Source organism: Bison bison, unplaced genomic scaffold (assembly GCF_000754665.1).
Source record: "Bison bison bison isolate TAMUID 2011002044 unplaced genomic scaffold, Bison_UMD1.0 scf7180017864029, whole genome shotgun sequence".
In the NCBI taxonomy this organism is placed as follows: domain Eukaryota; kingdom Metazoa; phylum Chordata; class Mammalia; order Artiodactyla; family Bovidae; genus Bison; species Bison bison.
The window spans coordinates 1,782,469-1,803,614 of NW_011494601.1; the positions used below are offsets into that span (position 1 = coordinate 1,782,469).

Here is a 21,146-nt window from a genome sequence, read left to right on the forward strand (position 1 = left end):
AACCCCTCACAACTGTAAATGTTCTCTGTCCCTTTAAGATGTGTATGTTATCTCCTGAAACCCAGGAGTATCTTCCTTAAGGACCTGGGGGCATCCCTCTGAAAATGTCCTCAGCAAGACAGATAGGGCTCCATCTTCCAGTCTCTGTGGAAGGATGGAAACCTAACCTGCTGAATGAGCCAGTTAGCAGAGACAGCCTGATCACAGTGATCAGTGCCCCCCACCTGCCGTTTGTAATTTTCCACCACTTTGACTTTGTTCAAATCCCAGCTCATCTCCCCTCCCACTCCTTCATCTTCCCTTTAAAATTCCAGTCACCTTTGTGCACAGCCTGGCTGAATTCAGTTCTGCACTGAAGCCTCTGCCCTAACTGTAGGGGTTACCAAGTAAACTCCACCTACAGTGCCTTTAACTAGTGTTTGGCTTTTCTCTAACCTTATTCATTTAACAAGATCTTTAGGTGATTTGCATGTATATGAAAGTTGGAGAAGTACCGTTTCGTATTTATCATTCCCTCAATGACTTCTAATAAACAGCCCTCAGTGACAGATAGGAATTACTATGCCCATTCTACGACTGAGAGCCTAAGGTCAGAGCTTTGCTTAAAGTCACACGGTTAAACTAGAACTTGAGCTCACCTCATAACTCAGTCCAGTGCTCATTCCATAATGCCATGCTGATTGGGGAGAGAAGACACAACACATGCGAGGACCCAGGAGTGAAACAGCTGATGAAGAAGATCACAATAAGGTTGGTTCCTCTCCAGGCATCCATTTCAGCGACATCTTGCAGGCTCTGCTCTTCTTTGGTTGTATGAGAACTGTTTCAGAATCAAGTGTCTCCTAGGCACCAAAGAATTCTCATCTGGAAAATCCTATCATTACCTGGAGTCCCAGGGGTCACAGCTAGTAGGGGATGAGTCACTGTTGACCCTCTTCAAGTACTGAAGAGCGCTGCCTCCAAGAAGCCCAGCACCTCACGGGCTACTGCACACACCATACAGCCACCACATGAAGTCAGACCCAGTCCTGGTCTTAGTCCTGAACTAGCCACCCCTCCTCACTGTACGCTCAGTGCCGATATGCCTACCTTCCCAGCTTTATGTCCACCCTCCATCTTCATTTCTTGCTTTCCCGGATAAACACTGACTCCCTTCTTCCTGGCCGGTTTGGCCTCTTAGGTAAATTCAGTAGTTCCCCCTTATCCATGGTTTTGCTTTCCACCCTTTCAGCTGCCTGAAGTCAACTGCCCTCTGAAAATATTAAATGGAAAATTTCAGAAAAAAAAATTCTGAAGTTTTAAATTGGACACTGTTCTGAATAGCGTGATGAAATCTTGCTCTGCCCCGCTGCCCTGCGTGGCATGCACAAGCATCCACATCATCTGCTTCTGGCACCCAAACCCCAACACTGTCACGGCTCAGGGATCCAGGATCACCTGGAGCAGACAGATGATCCTTCTTCTTACTTACTGTCAGGTCAGCAGTCGCCTGACCCTACAATGCCTACGTCATTCACCTCATTTCATCTCAGCACATACCATCTCAGCATCACAAGGAGGATAAGTATAGTACATTAAGATACTTTGAGAGAGACCACAGTCACATAACTTTTATCAGAGTATAATTTTTCTATTTTATTATTGTTTTTAATCTCTTGTCTAATTTATACTTTATAATAGGTATGCATGTATAGGAAAAAACACGGTATACATAGGGTTCAGTGTCTTCCATGTTTTCAGGCAGCCAGAGGGGTTCTTGGAACATATACATGTAGAGGGGGACCACTGTACTCCTCTCCTCTGGACTCCCATCCCTGCCTTCCTACTCCTGGGCTGGTCTGGTGCCCTGAGCAGACTCTCTAGGGCAGAGTCCCCCTCAGGCTTTTGTGGGCATCATACTTACTCACACGACAAAATTTCAAACGTAACAAACTAATGAATTAAGTTACATTTCATCTTCTCTGTCCTTTTTTCCCTTCAGTTACCAAATTAGGCCAAAAGACCATCAATAAGAAAGCAACTACCAATTTTAAATGCCAAGTCATTTCTCTAGAAAAGACAGCAAAATCACTCACGTGAATGACAGGATGAACTTTTCTGGTCATTTGGAAATCTCCTAGATCATTAGAACGAGGGGAACTCCTTTACCAACCATACCCCATACACATGCAGAGCACTGATTTTTCACATTCAGTGTCTTTGACACCAATGATTTAATAAATTCAGCCATTATTGTAAATATTTTTATTGTTAGTTTTATCAGAAATGTGTATATATGGACAATTTTTGATGCTTAATTTTATTAGAACCAGAACCATGCTTTCTAGAAGATCATTCCTTCTAGAAAATCAAATTTCCAAGATTAGAATGGAAGACAATGAGAAAATAGATTTCACTTTATTATTTACCTTTATCAAGTCATCCAAAGCACATCAATTCTTTTATGTATTACTTTAACATTATAAAATAAATCATTCATTATTACTGTGAAAACATGAGCCAAAAACTTTGTATCTTTAATCAAGTCAATCATCAACTTTTCTAAGATTTTTAAAGACATGAAGATAAAAATCATTTCAAATAATAGCACTCAAACACCATGTACATTTGTGATGAAGTGTAACAGTCAACTTTAAGCCTCAGATTTTCCAGGTTTTAGCTGAAATAAGCCTTATTAGCTTCTTAGATTTTTATCAGTCTTGTTTGGGGGCTTATTAGACCTTATTTTGCCTTATGAGACCTACACAGAGTACAATATTAAAATATGTTAATGGTCTATACTGAGAATATGGCATAAATGGGTTTATAACTCCTTAGGGACAGCAGTGGAACCACAACACATCCTGCAAACACAGGTGAGAGCCCTAGTTATCCCTGAGCTGGGCAGTTTCACACAATCATTGTTTCTCTGAGGCCGAAGTCTGTGGTCTGATCTTCCTAGCAGCTTCCAGAACAGAAGTCAGGTTTACTTTGTCTCCAAATTCTTTTTCTCGGTGCTCGAGAAGAATGCCCTAAAAGGAAACAAGAGACTACATCAGTCCTTACTCTTGAGAAATTCATGAGACAGACTCTGAGTGCCAGCTGTCCATTAAGCCCTATGCTTGGGGCAGCAAGGCACAGAGATCCAAATCAGGATGGGCTCTGTCCTTGAGCAGTGCAGTCTTTTGGGGAAGGTGGATCAGGAAGTCTCCCTCAAAATAATCTGGACTCTACAGGCAGCACTTTGGGAGCAGGAAGTCAGGAGTGATTAATGTAACGGGCGATCAAGGAAGGCTTCACAGACAATACACCATGGACGGTGAAGGGAGAGGTGCAGAGAAAAGGACATTCCAGGCAGAAGAGAACAGGAGCTTGCTCAGAAAAGCCTGATGGTGTGGAAGTGGAACTCCGAGGTCAGGCCTTGATGGGCACCCAGTGACGACCTGAGAAGGGTGACCCTCTCTTCAGTTTACCTGCGAGCCTTGGTGCATTTAGTGAAGCATAATGCACTAAGACATGGTATGCCCCAAAGTACCCTGAAGTGGTAAAAAGACAAAATAATATGCTGGAGATCAGCACCAAGGAATCCTTGTTAGAGAGTTCTCCGACACATAATAAATTAAACTCAAATTGAATTTGAAAAGTAAACACTGTAAACATGTTCTTTTTACCATTATTCGTAAAGACTTAAAAAAAAAATAAAAAGTATCACCACCCTGTGGGAAGGGTGATCTCCTTCCACTACCGGGAAGGACAGCAGGAAATTAAATTATATTTACTTGCTCATCAGGGCAGTTTGCAGACATTAGAAACACTGAGGAAGAACATATGATGACATGAGGAAATGTTCATGATACACTGTTAAGTTAAAAGAGAGTATCTAATTTAGTAAGATATCATTTTCTAAAAAAAATAAAAGGCCCCTCAGCTCAGCTCTATTCTAACAAGTTGACTCTCTTAACTGAGCTCTCCCCACCTTCTCCATTTTCATATTTCCTACGTTGAAAGTGCATTATTTTAAAAGTAAGTATGCTTTAAAGATTATTACAAAGAAAATCCCTACTGAGTGGCACTTGGCACAGTGGAACTGCAAAAACTCTGCTCTCAAGAAACACAGAGGTGAGTCCTGAAGCTGGGCCAGCCTGGTCAACCTTCCACCAGGAAGGAAGAAGGCAGGAGCTCCAGGGGCACCAACAAAGTCAAGCAACACACCTGGCAACATCAGAGTGAGCAGCCGGGCTTAGGGAGCCTGTGAGCACCGGGTGAGTCACTGCCAGGCAAGAGGAGGCTGGCAGGGGAGCCGGGCCCTGCCCTGGGGGCTGAGAGAGGCAGGGATAGGAAGAGAAGGAATCCTAGGAGTCCAGAGTGGGGAGAGGCTGAAGGATCCTAAGGAAGTGGCCTGCCCAACTGCAAGGGTACCCGGAAGGGATCTCTGGGAACCATCTGCAAGAAGGAGCTATGGGCAAGGGAAGGGCGGCATCTCTGCAGCAGGAGAGAGTCACTTTCTCTCCTGCTGAGTTATTTCATAGGCCCATTCTCTTACATGTAGGTGGGAATAAAAATACTGACTACCCCAGACTGACTGCAGAGAAGACATGAGATCATGTAGATGAGCATCTGGCACAAGGCAGGTACTCACTGGCAGTCCCTGTCACTAAGACATGTTGATAAATTTACCAGAAAGTTAGCAAATAAGTTAATGTTATACCAGACACCAGATCATGCTAGATTCTCAGACAAGCAACTGCAGATACCCAAGGTTTAAAAGAAAAAGACTTGAAATACAGCTTAAAATTGAATGCTTTCTGGAGAAATATCGTCTGACATCCCTTATGTGGAATCTAAAAAGAAACAATACAAAGGAACTTACTTACCAAATAGAAAGAGACTCAAAGATTTAGAGAATGAATTTATAGTTGTGCGGGTGGGTGGAAGGGATAATTAGGGAGTTTGGGATCAACATGTACACACTGATATATTTAAAATGGATAACCAACAAGGACCTACTGTATAGCATATGGAACTCTGCTCAATGTTATGTGGTAGCCTGGATGGAAGGGGAGTTTGGGGGAGAATGTATATATGTGTATGTATAGCTGAATCCTTTTGCTGTTCACCTGAAACTATTAATATCACAACACTGTTTGTTCATGCTTTCAAACTGTGGTGTTGAAGAAGACTCTTGAGAGTTCCTTGCAATGCAAGGAGATCAAACCACTCAATCCTAAAGGAAATCAATCCTGAATATTCAATGGAAGGACTGATGCTGAAGCTGAAGCTCCAATACCTTGGCCACCTGATCCGAAGAGCCCACTCATTGGAAAAGACCCTGATGCTGGGAAAGATTGAAGGCAGGAGGAGAACAGGATGACAGAAGATGAGATGGTTGGATGGCATCACCGACTCAATGGACATGAGTTTAAGCAAGCTCTGGGAAATGGTGAAGGATAGAGAGGCCTGGTGTGCTGGAGTCCACGCGGTCACACAGAGTTGGACGATTGAGCGACTGAACAACAACTACTTGTTAATCAGCTACACCCCAATACAAAATAAAAAGTTCTTTTAAAAAAATTGAAGGCTTTCTGTTCCCACTAGCTTATTCTTCCCTGCCTGGTAAAAGTATGCAGTTAGCAGTGTCAGTAGGAATCTCCACCATGAAGACCAACCCTGTCTTTTTGGCTGTGCCACAAGGCTTGTGGGATTTTAAGTTCCCCAACTAGGGATTGAACCTGTTCCCCCTGCAGTGGAAGTACTGACTCCTAACCACTGGACTGCCAGGGAATTCCCAATCCTGTCTTTTTTACAGATGAGCCCAAGTATTAATGTCATGCCTAAAGCTGGCGAGACAGGCCTAGAGATTTAGAATTCAGACCTTGAGTCTCTGGGTCCTCCTGCCAGGCCCTTGAGCCGGCACCCACTGCACCCTGTCCTAGCTCTGTACCTGCCCGGCCTCTGCTGGCACTGCCCTGAGTCTGACATGGAACATCTACCCACCACCTCCTGGGCCCACAGAGTCCTCATCTCTCTACACCTTCTCCTCCTAGGCCCCTGTTTTGGATCCCCACGGCTGGGACCCAAGCCAGAGTGTACACAGAATTGTGCCCTGCCACCAGGACCCCCATGTGGAAAGCACCCCGCCCACCACAGCTCCCAGCTGCTCCCCCAGCTGCTCCCCCAGCGAGGTCTGTTTCCATTCCTTCTCGTCACTTTACTATCCGTCCTCAATGACAGGGAACACTGCAAGGGAGTAAATTTTTCACAGAATAAAGACTCTGCTTTTGTTCTAATGTGGAAAACAGAACTCGACATCAGAAAACCTGGGTCAGGCCCCCACAGTGCCACTGAGGAGCTGTCCTGGTTGGTGCGCTCACTCACCGCCCTCACAAGGTACTCCTGCAAGGCTCACACTATGCTGTGATGTTACTGTGACGGGGGAGGCGGCTCCTGCGTGAGGTGCCGAGAGAGCAGGAGGAGCCCGCTTCCCCATCCACATCATCCCTGGCTTTCTGGAAGGAAGGCTGGGAGACTCCGATTAGGGAAAATCACCCTCCCACCAACAGACTGGTGTCTTATGCTCACAGACCCCCAAGTGAATGCTAGGAATTTACCTGCTTTCCTGGTCCCATCACAAAGACTCCCCCAAGAATGAAGCCCTCGCCGTCCAGGTTTCCAGAAAAGCCTCCATTCCAGGCCCGGAAGAAGTTTTGCCAGACGCCCAGACGGACAAATCCCATGAACATCATCTTCCGTCTCTGTGGGCCATAGAACTTTTTCTGCAGGATTGAGGAAGATAGACCCCATGTGAGTAGCCCGTATGCCTGCCTTCCTGCCTTCTGCTGGTTCACATCTTCCACCCCTGACACACACACAGCTCCCGCCCAAGAGCGCTCTAAACTGCGCGGGACCAAACAGAACCCTGCAGCTTGCAACTCTTGCTATCTCTTGCTACAGACGTACAGGCTTCTTGGGCCTGACCAAGTGATAACAGTCCTACACTCTGCAGAGGCGAGTGTAGGGGAAAGAATAAGGGCACAGTGAATTACGGGACAGGCGTTGGTGCTGGGCACCCCCCTACAGGGCGGGGGACCCAGCTTAGCTATTTTCAAGGCTCCCATTCCTGGGTCACAAGTCAGGAAGGGCTCAAGTAAAATCTGAAAGACAGTTTTTAAGTTTTTTTTTTCACTCGTGCTCTGCTCAGAGGGCTGGGGGAAGCTGAAAGGGAAGCCAATTTCAGCTCCTGGCCAGACAGGCTGGGAGCCACCAAACTCTTCATGCATGAGCACCATCCCCAGCAGTCTGTGTCTGACTGGCTCACACCACACATACATTTTCATCCAGGAAGATTTCTCCTTTGAAATAAGGCTGGAAGTCCTTAACTTCATTCTTGATGTGCTCCTTTACCACTGCATAGAGGGGGACGCCCAGCTCGTCCAACTTGGGCTTCAGGGAGGACAAATCTGTAGCCTCCTGCAGAAAAATGGAAAGGTCAAGGGCATGAACTCCTGGGACTCTGTGGCCAGCCAACACCATCTCCTACAGGCCCAGAGTGTAGGAAAGACAAATGCACCAAATGCAGGAGAACAGACTCTCATGCCCACTGTACTCACATGATCAGCAAGACTGAAATCCCCGAGTTTCGGATCCAAGGCTGAGGGAGGCAGCGGAGTCACCACCTCCAGCCCTCAGCCATCCAGCAGGAATGCCAGTGGCTCCCCAAGAAGGAGGCAGGTGGGTCTAGTCTAAAAGTGTGGCCATGCTTCCCCAGGTGCCAAGGCTGCACCATAGGTGAGGCTGCCCACACCTGTACCAGTGACAATCCAGACACCTCATTTCAGTATGCAAAGCCCTGTGCTGAACATCAGGAACATGGGCATTGGAGCTGGTACAGGACAGAGTACAAGACTCACAGGCCTTGGATTGCCAAAGGAAGGTCAAGCATGGTGTTAACCCTAGGATAAGGTGAACTCTTACATGAAGAGAAACAGAGAATTAGACCAAAACAAAAAACCTGGAATAAATGACAGACTGCGCCAGTGCTGGTCCTGGCTGGAAATGCCCAGGTTCCCACTTGCTAGGATCCCTTCCTATGAACAGGTCCTCCAGTGCACTCACCTCCCGACAGAGGAAGCAGCCTGGCCTCCGCACAGCCATAATCACAGCTCCATTCTTCTCCCAGAGCGCCTTCGCTTTAAAAGTTACTGCATCTGAGGAGAAGAAAAGAGAATTCAGTATCATTTCCTCTTGGCTGCCCCCGACCTCTAAGCACCTCATAAACAGCACCAGGCCTAACAGAGGACCTGGAAAAGTACTTCACACATTGAGGAAAAAGTCAAACAGGAAACACAGACAGGCAATATTCATCTTTTGGAGGAAAATGAATCCAGTGGAAGAGCCCTACTCCCTAACCAGAAGCCCCCTCCCCCATAAAAATCTAGTTGTGAACTGCAATATCCCAAACTGGAATATTTCTGGAAAAGTAGTGTATTCCTTTGCTGGTCTCGGTGGACCTTATAACAGTGCTTTAGGGCTAACACATGGCCAAAACTTGAACAAGATCTTGCACTGGGCCAAGAAAATCCCAACTCTGAAGGAAGTATTTAAAGAAATCAACTGAACTTTTTTTTTTTCTAAATTTAACCTCAATATGTTAACTCCAGTGTTATCCACAGGAGAGGGTAGAAAATGCCCAAGAAGGAGATGCTTCAGGTAGCAGAGCAGTGCAGCTCAAGCCCGGCTCTGGTCAGCCTGAGTCGCATCTAGGTGTGAGCCCAGGCAGGCTATGTCTCCTCCCTGAACCTTCCTTTCCCTATCTGTAAATGCAGACGCCTAGCAGCTCCACTTTGGGCCACAAGGAGTATTAAAACATGGATATAAAAGAGCTCACTGCAGCATCTCGTAATAGAGTCAGTGAGGGCTGAGTAAGCACTATCCCTTATTATTTCAGTGAGGAATCCATGTGCCTGTGAAATGTTACCTAGGAAAATAAAGGTGGGAGAGGGTTGAAATCAAATCATACGGGGAAATTCTGGGTTGAACATAGTGAAACAGAGCTCTCTGTCTCCATGGCTTCTTAGTCCCTTACCAAGGGAAGCTACATCATAAATCTGCAATCACAGTTCCTGCCTTCCCTTCACAAGCTTCCTCACTTACTGAACAGAAATGATGGTCTCCTTTTGAGGGGTCAACTTGGAGACCACCCAGTCAGTGAGCCCCAACTTGCACCTAATTCTCATGCCCACTGAACCCACAGTATGGGTACGACTGAAACCCCCTGAGCTTCAGGTCCAAGGCCAAGAGCACAGGAAGGCAGCTGAGTCATCACATGTGGCTCTCAGCCATCCAGCAGGGACTCCAGTGGGCTCCCCAGGAAGGACACAGGCGGGTCTATTCTAAAAATGTGACTGTGCTTCCTCGGGTACCCTGGCTGTACCAGAGGTGAGGCTGCCCACATCTGTACCAGTGAAAATTCAGACACCTCATCTCAGTAAGCAAAGCCCTGCGCTCGCATCAGGAACATGGAACTGGACACCCAATATTTCTCAAACTTATTTGACTCAGGAGCTCCTGTTTTTGAAGATCCATGCCTGTGAGCATGCTAAGTCACTTCAGTCGTGTCTGACTCTTTGCAACCCTATGGACTGTGGCCCACCAGGCTCCTCTGTCCATGGGATTCTCCAGGCAAGAATGCTGGAGTGGGCTGTCATGCCCTCCTCCAGTGGATCTTCCTGACCCAGGGATCAAACCCACGTCTCTTGTCTCCTGCATTAGCAGGCGGGTTCTTTACCACTAGCACCACCTGGGAAGGCCCAGGCGCCTTGAATCCCTCAGGACACACTCCACACTCTGGAAGGCGTGGCTGAGTTGGCCATGGTGCACTGTTACTAAATATTACGGAACAATTATCATTACATTTAGAGAGACAACATGAGAAAATGAATAATGCTTTTGATAAGAAAAAGCTATACTGTAAAAGAAATCATGTACACTCAGATCACAAATACATATTACAACATGTACACCTGGAAAAGAATGTTCAAAAATTAAAAAGATTATTGTGTTAGGGTAATGGTAATTTAAAATTTAAATTATCAGTAATTTAAAAAGTGTTATTAAATTTTTTCTAATGTTACACTGCCTTCCCAGTGAAAACAAAAAGAAGGAACTACTTCAGAGAGAAAAAAAATAAGTAGGCCTGCATCCCAGTGCCCTGGAAAAGTACTGACACCGGTGGGGTCACCACTTACCCTTCTCCAGTGTTTTCAGGTCTATGTCCTCCAGATACTCCAATGCTGCTTTCTCGGGCTTGGCCAGAAACATGTCTGTGTTGGCCAGGAGCAGTGCCAAGGCAGCGACTCCTATGGCCCCCGCACCAATGGACCACATTCCCATGCCGAAGAAACTGGGATCCTGGAGGAAAGACATTTCTGGGGATTGAGAGGAAGGAAGAAGATGTTACTGCTCCCACAGGACAGCTGTAATCTGATCTCTGGGACAGGGCTCTGGCTGGACAGCTAATCAGGGTGCCAGAGGCCAAGGGAGGGGGAGCTGCAGCATCAGAGATAGGACTGGACAAGGGATGCTATCAAGGGATCTGCCACCATAGGAGCCTGGGGGGTTATGACGGACATATGGAGGTTAATGACCCAAGGAGCTCACTTCCAGGTCAGGAGCCAGGCAAGAGAGTGACAGCCTCTCTTGCTGCTCCCTCTCCCATGCCCAAAGCTGTCACCTCCTGGTCTGATGGTGTTCCTCCAGGCTGCAACCCCCAGCACTTCCCTCCCTCCTCCTCAATGCCTGTCCATGCCTTCAGTCCAGGAGTCACAGCTCCCACCTCCCTGGGGAGGGAGCAGCTTCTTGTGTAATTAGATTACTCAGAGTGCCGATCCCCTTCTTGTTACCCTACCCTTCCTCCTCACTGTGAACCCCTCAGGCACAGAGAGACCAGTCCTCCTATTTCATCCAGCCCCCAACAGTGCCCAGCAGGACCTCACTCGAGGCAGACAGGCAACCTGAGTACATTTCTCCCAATTGAGAAGACTTTTATTTTCTGATCATTATACAAATAAAACAGGCTCGAAGTGAAAACAAGCAAATAACAAAAAAGGAGCATTACATAAAACCATAGTTGACAACGCAAATGTCCTCTAAATATCTACCCTTACTATATAGTTTAATAGAGATGGCTACTATTAATCTGACATTTCCCCCTGTGAACAGAACTACACAGATGTCTGCTGAAGGAACAGGGTCACAGTCTGAGAGAGTAGGCATTGTGTAAGAAAAGAGCATGGTGCTGGGGTGGTGGGGGGGGGAGTCTGTTTCAGAGGGCTGGGCAACAGATGTCTGTGTCAGGCAGGGGGCTCACCGGTTGAAATGGAGGCGCAGGCAGGTCCTGTGGAATCTAGCCTCATCCTCAGCTCGTGCTCAGGGGCTGCACTAGGGCTTCCTCTAGTTGGGAAGCCTTGTGCTTCTGGGTGCAAGCTCCTCGAAGCAACCCACCTCTGTAAGAGTGGCAGATACCCTATCCAGCCTTCTTTTCCTGACAACCACGTACAGTTTCTGTCTTTCCATTTGGCCCACTAGCCATCCTAGGATCTGACTTACACTGGAGCCTTCCTCCCTAAGTACTAGCATGACTCTATTTGCTAGGATCACTGGGACCGTCCTGGGGTGTGTATCTATGTGTCTGTGTCTCTGTGACCCACCTGACCTCATCCCACCTAACCAAAGACTTGACTCCCCCCGCGAGACTCTACTCAGGAGAGGACTTCTCCAAAGGTTTAAGCAAAGGCCCAGAAATTCGCACGTCATAGCCAAAGGAGGGGGCTGGGAGGGGTCCACTGCCAAGAGGTGAGGTTGGGAGTAACTTGGTGGTGATGGTTTTGGGCAGAAAAGGTAAGCCAGACTAGTGTTTAGGTCAGCCTGAGAAGTTTAGACTTGAGTTCAGACATAAAAGGGGACTTCCAGGCAGTGGGTGTGGGGTGTGAACTGGGAATAACCAATGAAAATAGCCTTTAAGAAAGAGGAATCTGGCATCTGTACCAGAGGGAAGAGGAAAAAGAAGGGGAGGCTGTATGTGTCTATTTGTGTGTGTGTTGGGGGAGGGACCAAGTGAACTGGGAGAGAAGCACGTCGTATAACCTCAAAATGTGCTCTCATGGGCTGGCAGCATTGGCACCAGGGAGAACTGCAGAATTTCCAGTCTTACCTCAGAACTAAGGAATCACAACCTGCATCTTCATCAGATGTGGCAGACAATTCACAGGCATATTGGAGTGTGAGACGCATTGTCTTAGAACAAAGAATTCCGGTTTCGTGCTTGGCTGGACATAAGCCACAGAATCAAGTGCAGCTATGAAGGCAGGCTGGCCTTGGACAGCTGGGCCTTCCTCAAAGGCCAGCTTCAGTTGCCACAGTGACAATGAGAGTCAAAAGCCAGGACATGTCTCCACGCCTCTGCCCGGAACGTCCTGCCTCATTCATTCTGTTCTTTTAAGACCCAAACACCTCTTCCAGAGGTCTTCCTGGATGCTCCGCTTATCCCCACTTTCCCTCTAGAGGGGATTATTCTCCCCAGCCTGCGTCCACATTGCACCATGGTCCTTCTGATGTGTTCACCACACTCATTTGAACCCGATTTCAAGTTGTCTCTCTTTTGACTCTGTTCCTCAATTCATCTCTGAATTCCCGGTGGACAGCACAGGGCCTGTTTGTGGTCCACAGTGGGTTTTTCATAAATGTGTGCTGAAATGAATTTGACAAGACTGAGTGATGGAAATGGTGATTTATGGACGACCAAAGCACTTGGGCCAAGCAGGAAAGAACATTCCACAGGCCGACTTCCAATTTGTTTTTTTATGTGGCAAAGTTATACATTATTGGATTATGGTTCATAGAACAATCAGGAGGAAAACCACAGCTCTCACCTGCCTGCTATAAACAGGAGATTCTCCAGAGCGGGGTGCAATTTCTGTACCTTGACGTATTTCCAAAGCCTCCCTGGACTCCTGATAAGTGTGTGTGATTCAGATCCACAGGCTACGGTCTCTGATCACAGATTCGATACCATTTCTGCGTCAGCTCACAAAGGCCAGCTTATACCTACCCTTCCAAAGGACTCGCTTCAATTCCTGGGACACATCATTAAGTTTTAGGAAGTCCGGGGACCCTCGCAGTCAGCTCTGCATCCTTCTAACACACCACTGCTGTTCCTGGAGACAAACAGGCTCCATCTCTCCACTGCCCATCCATCATCATTGAGCCTGTTTGCTCCTGAGTACAAGGGAATCAGGCTCAAATAGACTCAACATTTATTTCCAAACATTTATTCAGCACTGATCTGTTTAATAAGTGGCAATTTGGGAATTTTAACTAAATGATAAACAGTCCTCTAGGAGCTACAGGCCTAGTACACTGGTAACAGGGTGGAAAGGTGAGGGGGAAAAAGAAAGGTGAGACACCACACCGCAGGCACGGTATCAACACTGCGCTGGGGCAGTGCAGGGGTGAAAACGCTTCTGTCTGGTCTGGGGAGCCACAGAAGCACCTAGAAGGAAGTGGCTTTGGAGAGACTCAGAGAGCAGGATGGAAGAGCTAGGCCAGGCTGGGGTTCAATAAGCCTGGGAAACAGCAGACTGGCTGGGTGTGAATGTCCTACAGGCCCCTGACTCTCTACCTCCAGTTCATGAGCTGGAACACAAGACAGGGGCTTCAGAACTCCCAGGAGCTTTGTTCAGCACCCCATCCGCACCTCTAGCTGTGATCCAGAAGGCGTGAGCACAGTCATCCCTTTGGGGAGCTCCGCCCTCAACCCCAGGCCCCGAAGCACTAAGATGTGAGAGTGTTATCAGCACCAGAGGGGAGAGGCAGGCCTCTCTGGGAACATATGCTCCCAGTGGGCCTCGAGCAGCTGGCCCTTCTGCCAGAGGGAAGTAGAGTGTATAGATCCACCTCCCAGCCAAGCCCCACTAAGTTGCAAAACAATTCCCAACCCAACAAGCCTTGGGGCATGTGCCATGAAACCTGAATCACAGCTATTTCCACTCACAAAAGGAAGCCTGGAGGTAGAGGGAAGCTTAATATCTGCATGAAACAATGCCGAATCATGTGAACCTCTAAGGCTACTAACTAGAGAGAGAGGGTGGCCAGTACAGCAGCACTTACTTTGCTAAGTCTCTTCAGTTCGTGTCCGACTCTGTGTGACCCCACAGATGGCAGCCCACCAGGCTCCCCCGTCCCTGGGATTCTCCAGGCAAGAACACTGGAGTAGGTTGCCATTTTCTTCTCCAATGCATGAAAGTGAAAGGTGAAAGTGAAGTCGCTCAGTCGTGTCTGACTCTTAGCGACCCCATGGACTGCAGCCTACCAGGCTCCTCCATCCATGGGATTTTCCAGGCAAGAGTACTGGAGTGGGGTGCCATTGCCTTCTCCAAGCACTTACTTAGTACCATCCAAAATGAGTGCCTCAATTTCACTCTCTCTCCAGTCTTATCACGCACATAGCCTCCCGTTGCGCAGCTGACAACAGTTAAGTTTAGAGAAGTTCAGTACCTCCTTCTAGTCACAGAGCTAGCAGGCAGCAGTACTGTCTCCTGGATCCAGACCACTAAGACCCTGAATCTTTCTACTACACAGGCCTCTCAAAGCATTCACTGGTGGGGTTTCTGGAGGTCAAGGGGCCTGGTGTCTTTTGTCTTAGAATTTTAAAAGATCAACTTATTTTTTCATTCATCACATACAGTCAAACCACATGTTGAAAGGAAATTCACCATGTGACAGAGGTCTCTTCTCTTTCCTCCCCTCTCTATCCCCCTTCTGTTAAGGAAAGGGTCAGTGCTTCTCTGAAAGATAGTAGTGAGGCTGTTTACAGAAGAGCCGATCCTCACCTGACACCACCACAGTATTCGGTTGCCCACTGTGGGACTTATCTGATCCGGGCTCTCCCACAGAAGAAGGTGAAGCCTGATAAGACCACAAACAACAGCTGGGGCGGCTCAGAGTGGCAGCGCCGGGCTGGGATGAGCATGGGGGCAGGAGACACAGCTGGGCTCCTGAGGCCCTGCTGGCTTGATCCCTCCCCCAGCCTCCTTTCCCTCAACTCCAAAATGAGGGGGTTGGACAAGGTGAATGGCAAAGCTTCCAAAGCACCCAGTGACATCACAAGATTCTTTCAGGAACAGCTCACTTTGGAGCCTGTGCATTCTGGGTTCCTGATCATGACCCTACCTCCACCCCCCTCCAGTCTCAAGTTCAGAGTATTTCTTCCCCGGTACCCAGAGCTTCACAAGGCACCTGCCCTTGACCACATATGGTCCCGTATACCCAACCTTTCAAACCTGGGAACCAGGCACTCACCATCCCCCATGCACAGAGTACACACCCCGGGTCCTGCTGACCGGCTAGGAGTAGGCAAGGAGCAGGTGGCAGGGGAAGGCTGGAGGCTGGGCTCTCGAGTCCCGCCTTTGGCCCTAAGCTCACTCACTCCATAGGCAGGACCAGGCCACCCACAAACCGTGGGGCACCTTCAGCTGCCAATAGTCAATCTCCAAAAAACATCAATATGGACAGCTGCCAAGACCCCCTAGTCCTTCAAAACACTGAGCAAATGTTGAGTCATTTGCAGTCATGCAGATTATAACATTTATCAAGTGCCAACAGACTCCCTCTCTGCTTTCTGGAGCAGGCTAATGAAGCAAAGTCCTTAACGCAGACCTTAACACAGTCCTGGGGTCACAGTAACTGAAATAAAAGGAGCTGTCCCTTTCTCCATGGCTGCTTGTGTAACAGACAAACAAGCCTGACTCCACGCTGGCTCTATTCCTTTAGCTCTAACCCTCGTGCTTTGTGCTTAGTCAGCTGGTACTTACTGCACCTTTGTGAAAGAACATTGCCTAGAACCTGAAATATACATGAAAGGTGTTCTCAAGGCTTTGATCTTTAAAAAGTTGCACAACAGAAAATAACAATTGTCTTGTTGATGGTTTAAAGGAACACTGTGACCAGACCTACTCTGACAGCTGCAAGAACAAAGAATATCTGCATCAAGAAATTTGCAACAATCAGCCATGTCCCCTCCCCTTTCCATATAAACGAAGGCTGAATTCTAACTCAGGTAACATGATTCTTTGCGACACCAGTCCACTGTCTTCTTGGCCTAGTGGCTTTCTGAATAAAATCGCTATTCTTTCCCCTGACACCCTGTCTCTCGATTTACTGGCCTGTTGTGCGGTGAGCAGTGCAAGTTAGGCAGACAGCCTCCTTGCCCCATCCTCCACCCCACACCACTGAGGCCACTTACCACTGTCTCTTCTTCCCCTCCCTCTGCCCCCCCTTCTCTTCCTGCCACTTCGAGACACCTCGAAACCCACACTCTGTGCCTCAGTGACCTCACCTATGGCCGGTGCTTCACCCACCACCTTGGGATTGACTTCTATGTTCCATGTGCTGCTCTGGACTTGAAGTTTCCACTCGAGAGTTCTATAGTTTATCTCTGTGACCAAAAGCTGACATCCACTAAAGTCAGTTTCTCTTCCAGAGTTCCTTTTCCCCAGCTCAGTGAATGACACAAGCATGGAGCCAACTGTGCAAGCCAGAAACTGAGAAGTGCATTTTCTTCTTCATTCTCCCTCATCACCCACACAAAATCAGTCAGGAAGTTCTGTCCATCCTATGCAATGGGTTCAGTACCCGCCCTCTTCTCACCTTCACTGCTGCTGTCCAGAGTGAAGCCCTTGTTACTTTGCACCTGGCCTCAGTAACTACAGATCTGAGGTTGGCTGGCTCCAAGCCCTCTTCTGCTTATTCTCCGTGCTGTAGGCAGATCAACTGTTACACTCCCCAGCCGGATTGCATCCTTCCCTTGCCTTCAGATTATCACTGTAAACAAACTGTGCAACCCACCACCAGGGCCCTTCACAGTTCAGCTTCAGGCCACCATTCTTGCCTCACTCCCAGCCATTTCAGCACCCTCCTTGGTCACTCAATGTGCAAGGACTATAACATGTCATGTCAGGCCTCCGCACTGCAGCTCGTGTTGTTTCCGTTATCCAGAATGCCCTCCCCACCCAGGCCAACTAGGTAAAGGCACGGCACAGGTTAACACTCTCTCCCCGGAGCCTTTCCTCAAAGTCCTGACAACTGACTGCTCCCTCACCTCTGGTCAGACTGCATGCATGTGTGCAAACACACACATAACTTTTGCACATTGCACAAGCAGATGGACTTAAGTGTATTTAGTTATTTACATGTCTATCTACACAATATGGTGGATCAATCTGAGGGTAGGAGCTGCCATCTTTATCCATTCCTGCAAATTCAGCAGGAATCTATTTAACATAAATCCTGTCAATTGCTAGGCATTAAATGTCTGGATGCAATGATCTCAATTTTACCCTTTCAACTCCACAGTGAGGCAGAGTTGGAACTACTTTGTAGCTTGTTTGACCTTAAAGAAAATACCTGAGCCTGGGGCTTAGGTGACCTTAGGTGGGTTCCTAGCTCCTCTGCTCATTGGTAGGGTGATCTGACGCAAGCTCTGAAGACGCTCTGGGCCTGGGTCTCCTCATCCATACACAGGAGGGAACTGACAAATTTATGAGGTTGTCTCAGCTCTGCCATCCAAAGACTCTGAACTACTGCACGACTGCACCTCCAGGGTTCTGACATCCAGAAAGTTATGGGGACACGTGCCACTACTGCTCCCCTGCTGGGTGTGTGCAGCCTCACCCTCGGCTTCCCCAGGCCTCATTCTGCCTGTTCAAGGAGCTGCCTCTGGGCAAGAACTGATAAAAGTCTTACTAAAACAAGGTATCAGCACTGGGTGGGTTAATTCATGCCCGAAACAAGTAGAGACAGCATCATATTCCAAACATTAAGGGTACACCTGCCCAACCAAGCCCCACCCAGGGAATCTTCCCTACTCAGAATGAGCTGTCTTGAGGCAGAGACAGGGCAGGAGGAAGAAAGGGGTCCTCAGGAAGACAGAAGAAACTAGGAGGCTGGAAAGCATGCTTCATCTTCTTTTCTTTGCTCTCGCTAATGCACGTTCCTTCAGAGTTCTAGTTCAGCCCCCCTTTCACGAAGTGAAAGAAGAAATTAAGGCCCAGAGATGGAACCAGCTAGTCCCAGGTCACTTCTGGGGAAGACTGGTTAGTGACTACGCTGGGTCTCAGGGCTCCCAACTCCCAGTTCATGGCTATTTAGCCTGCACTGGACACACCTGCAGAGGCTGCAACAGTGTGGGGCTCAGGAAAGGGGCCCAGAGATCCTCAAGTAGGCTCACTGGTCTGAAGAAGGCTGAAAGCAAAACTGCTCCTGAACAGAGCCTGGGAAATCATGTGGCTAGAGAGAGCACTAATCTCTCCCAAGTCCAGTGCTTTGCAAGCAGTTTATAATTCGAAGTCAAATGTTTTCTTGAGAGTCACATTGCCCATTCTTGGTTGAGAAGCCATTCTGTACCTCTCCTCCCCACGGTCACAAGGTCGTCTCAATTCTGGATGATAAAAAGATAGCCTCGAAAATGACAATTTAGCAGCCTGGTGTCATGGCACCTACGGCCCCAGGAGCAATAGGGGACGCACTCCCACCCACCCTTGTCATCAACCACCAGGAACTAGCCAGGTGCAAGGAGCTCTCACCTACTTGCCTCAGTCTCCAACTTCCTGCTCTGCTCCTTGGGATGACTGTCTCCCAGATGCCAGATTCAAAGTTCTGATCAGATGCTGAATGCAGAACAAGAGGACATCTCAGTTACTGGGAAACTTGCCAGTGTAAGGAATGTGAGGACTGGGAGACATCTTTTCCTCTCATCAGTATCCTGAGGCTTCTCCCACCCGCTGCCCTGCAAAACCCCTGGCCATTCTGCCGTCTGCTTGCATAGCCTCCAGTCTGGGCTCAGTTATATGGGTGTGGATGGGAAAGCAAGCTCAATCTATGAAAGACACTGGGCTTCAGGACAAAAATCCTATTTCTTCCTCTTTGATTCTGAGAGTTCACCTTGTCCCTCTGAACCTCAGCGCTCCTTTAAAATAAGGGCACTTTCAGGAAGAAAATATGAGAAGAGCAATGAGGAATGAACTGCAAAGCAGCACTGTTCTCTTCTTTGCAGGACTCCGCTTCACTCATTCTCTTATAAGGGCAGGAGATGTGAAGCAGAACAGACACCAAACACTGAACAGCTGCTCCAGCTGTGTCACTGCAGGCCTGCCTCCTGGGCATAAGTTCTGGGTCTTGAGGGAACCTGGCTTCTACAGCCCGCCAGCACCAGAAAAGGCAAAGGGCCCTGCCCAGCTGTAATCTCCCTGGGCCAGAGGCTACTGAGTTCAGGGGTGAGGCTGGTTCCCTCCAGAGAGTTCTTGCCACACACGCCTCAGCAGAGGGACATTTGGAGTGTTTCTGCTCAACATTTCACAAAAAGGCAAGTACCCAGCTGGCAGGAGAGCTGCCTTATTTCTGGGATACTAACAGATCCTGGGGCTTCAAGCCCCAGAATTCCAGTCCTCACCAGACTTTCCTAGCACTCTTTAAGTGACAGGAGCAGATTAAGTAAGAAGTGTCTTCATTCACCTCAGGAATACTGCATAAGATCTCAAATAAATGGCATGCCTTTATAAAGAACGGCAAGATAAGAAGGTTCACACCAAGGATAACTCAAACCTAATTCAAATTGCTGCAAGCTGTAAGAAGCTGGACAAGGCTCTGCATTAGTAAAACAGGAATGATTACCAAATTACAAAAGGTAACCTACAGAGTTGTAGAACTGAAGGATTAAATGCATACATGGTGCTTTGTAAGCTACCTTACAAAGAGTGACAGAATGTGAGGTGTAATTCTTACTCATTTCTAGATTAGTCAGTGGTTGCCCCTAAAATGTTGTCTATACATGAAGATGGAGGATTCCTAATGGCTGGATACGTTCCAAGGAGACAGAGTTTCTCATCTGCCCGACTGAGCCGAAACAGGAGCATCCGAGACTTCCCAAGCTGGCTCCCGGACAAGGCTTAGCTAAATAAATCCGAAGTAATTATTTTCTGTTTTTAATCATCTGCCAAGTTCAAAGGAAAATACATTTAAAAAAAAAAACTAAACGGAGGGGTAGGGAGCTGGGCTGTGGAAACAGCCTCGTGTGTAAACAAAAAGAAGCCCAGAGTCAGCTGGGGCTGAAGCCCAAGCTGGCTTCTGGCCTCTCTGGGGGTGCTGTCTCCCCACGACCCTGGCCAGGCTGGGCCTTAACCACCTTCTCCAACTGCTTCAGCTCTGATCCCTACAACAACTTCGAGGTGCGACTGTCTGATCATCAGTGCCTTGATTTTTCATTCCCACACTTCAGCACAGTGTTTTAAAATCCGTACGGTTGGGCTCTTTTCAGTTGCCTTTGTAGGAGGGAGGCAAAACAGGTGCCTCTGAGATTATGAAAAAAGCGAGAAATCGCTACCTCATAAAACACAGAGCCCCGCATGACCAGGTTCTCGGCCTCTACCTGCACATTGCCAGCTGGTCCGCCCGCCACCCCCTGGGAAACAACCCCAGGCTTATCCCGGCTCGGCCCCACAGGACAGACGAGCCAGGACAAGAGTCCGTTTCTCAGTTCTTTGTCCTAATAATCTAGGCAGGCCTGTGCAATCAGCCTCTCTCAAAGCCTGGGGGCGGTGAAAAGGGTGATTTTTGGCCGAACGGATCAACGCCGGTCCCGAAACCTGGTTTTCTGACCGCAAACGCTGGCTTTTTCGCGGAGCGCGGGGCACTGGGGTGGGAGGGGCGTCGTCCTCCGCGGGAGTGGGGGCCGCCTCGGGCTCAGCAGGTGCGGCCGCAGCCGGCCGGCTCGGAAGCAGCTTCCCGCGGGCCCCGAAGCTGATCGCCGGGCGGACCTAACGAGTCCGGCATCCAGCTAACCTGCCCGCGCCAACCGGCCTCGCTCGCCCCGTCCTACCTCAGTTTCCTCACTTGCCTTCGCGGACGTCACGAGCCTCGCGGACCCCCAGCGCACCGCGCGTACGACTCTCGCTCCCCGGCCTCCCGCCTCCTCTAGCGTAGGATGCCGGGTGGGTTGACTGATAAACCCTCCCCGGCCCAAGGGGTCGCAGGGGTGGCCCCCGCGCCTGCGCAGGTTCGCGCCTGCGCCGCCGCGCGGGCCACGCCCAAGTGACCCGCCCCGCCCACCGCGGCTCGGT

At 48.7% G+C, this 21,146-nt stretch overlaps 1 protein-coding gene across 6 annotated transcripts; it reads right to left on the minus strand.

The window, feature by feature from the left end:
* Positions 1-2,228: 2,228 nt before the first annotated feature.
* Positions 2,229-21,113, minus strand: FAM213A (family with sequence similarity 213, member A). Of its 6 annotated transcripts, none has more exons than XM_010834144.1 (7): positions 20,906-21,099; positions 18,615-18,698; positions 10,224-10,386; positions 8,092-8,183; positions 7,306-7,446; positions 6,588-6,752; positions 2,229-3,011 (listed from the first exon to the last, which is right to left on the minus strand). In XM_010834144.1, exons 3-7 carry the CDS (start codon positions 10,366-10,368, stop codon positions 2,898-2,900), a joined length of 657 nt encoding a protein of 218 aa, XP_010832446.1. In that variant the 5' UTR covers positions 10,369-10,386; positions 18,615-18,698; positions 20,906-21,099; the 3' UTR covers positions 2,229-2,897. The 6 variants fall into 6 exon arrangements, with proteins under 6 accessions (XP_010832446.1, XP_010832442.1, XP_010832444.1 ...); XM_010834140.1 differs by having other exon boundaries at positions 10,224-10,403; XM_010834142.1 differs by lacking the exon at positions 18,615-18,698 and having other exon boundaries at positions 20,906-21,113.
* Positions 21,114-21,146: the final 33 nt, after the last annotated feature.

Coding starts and splice junctions, on each gene's coding strand:
- FAM213A (XM_010834141.1), bottom strand. CDS start 10,401: ATGTCTTTCCTCCAGGATCCCAGTTTCTTCGGCATGGGAATGTGGTCC. Junction 8,184..10,223: donor CCTGAAAACACTGGAGAAGG/GTAAGTGGTGAC, acceptor TCTTCTCCTCAG/ATGCAGTAACTTTTAAAGCG. Junction 7,447..8,091: donor GCTGCTTCCTCTGTCGGGAG/GTGAGTGCACTG, acceptor ATTTTTCTGCAG/GAGGCTACAGATTTGTCCTC.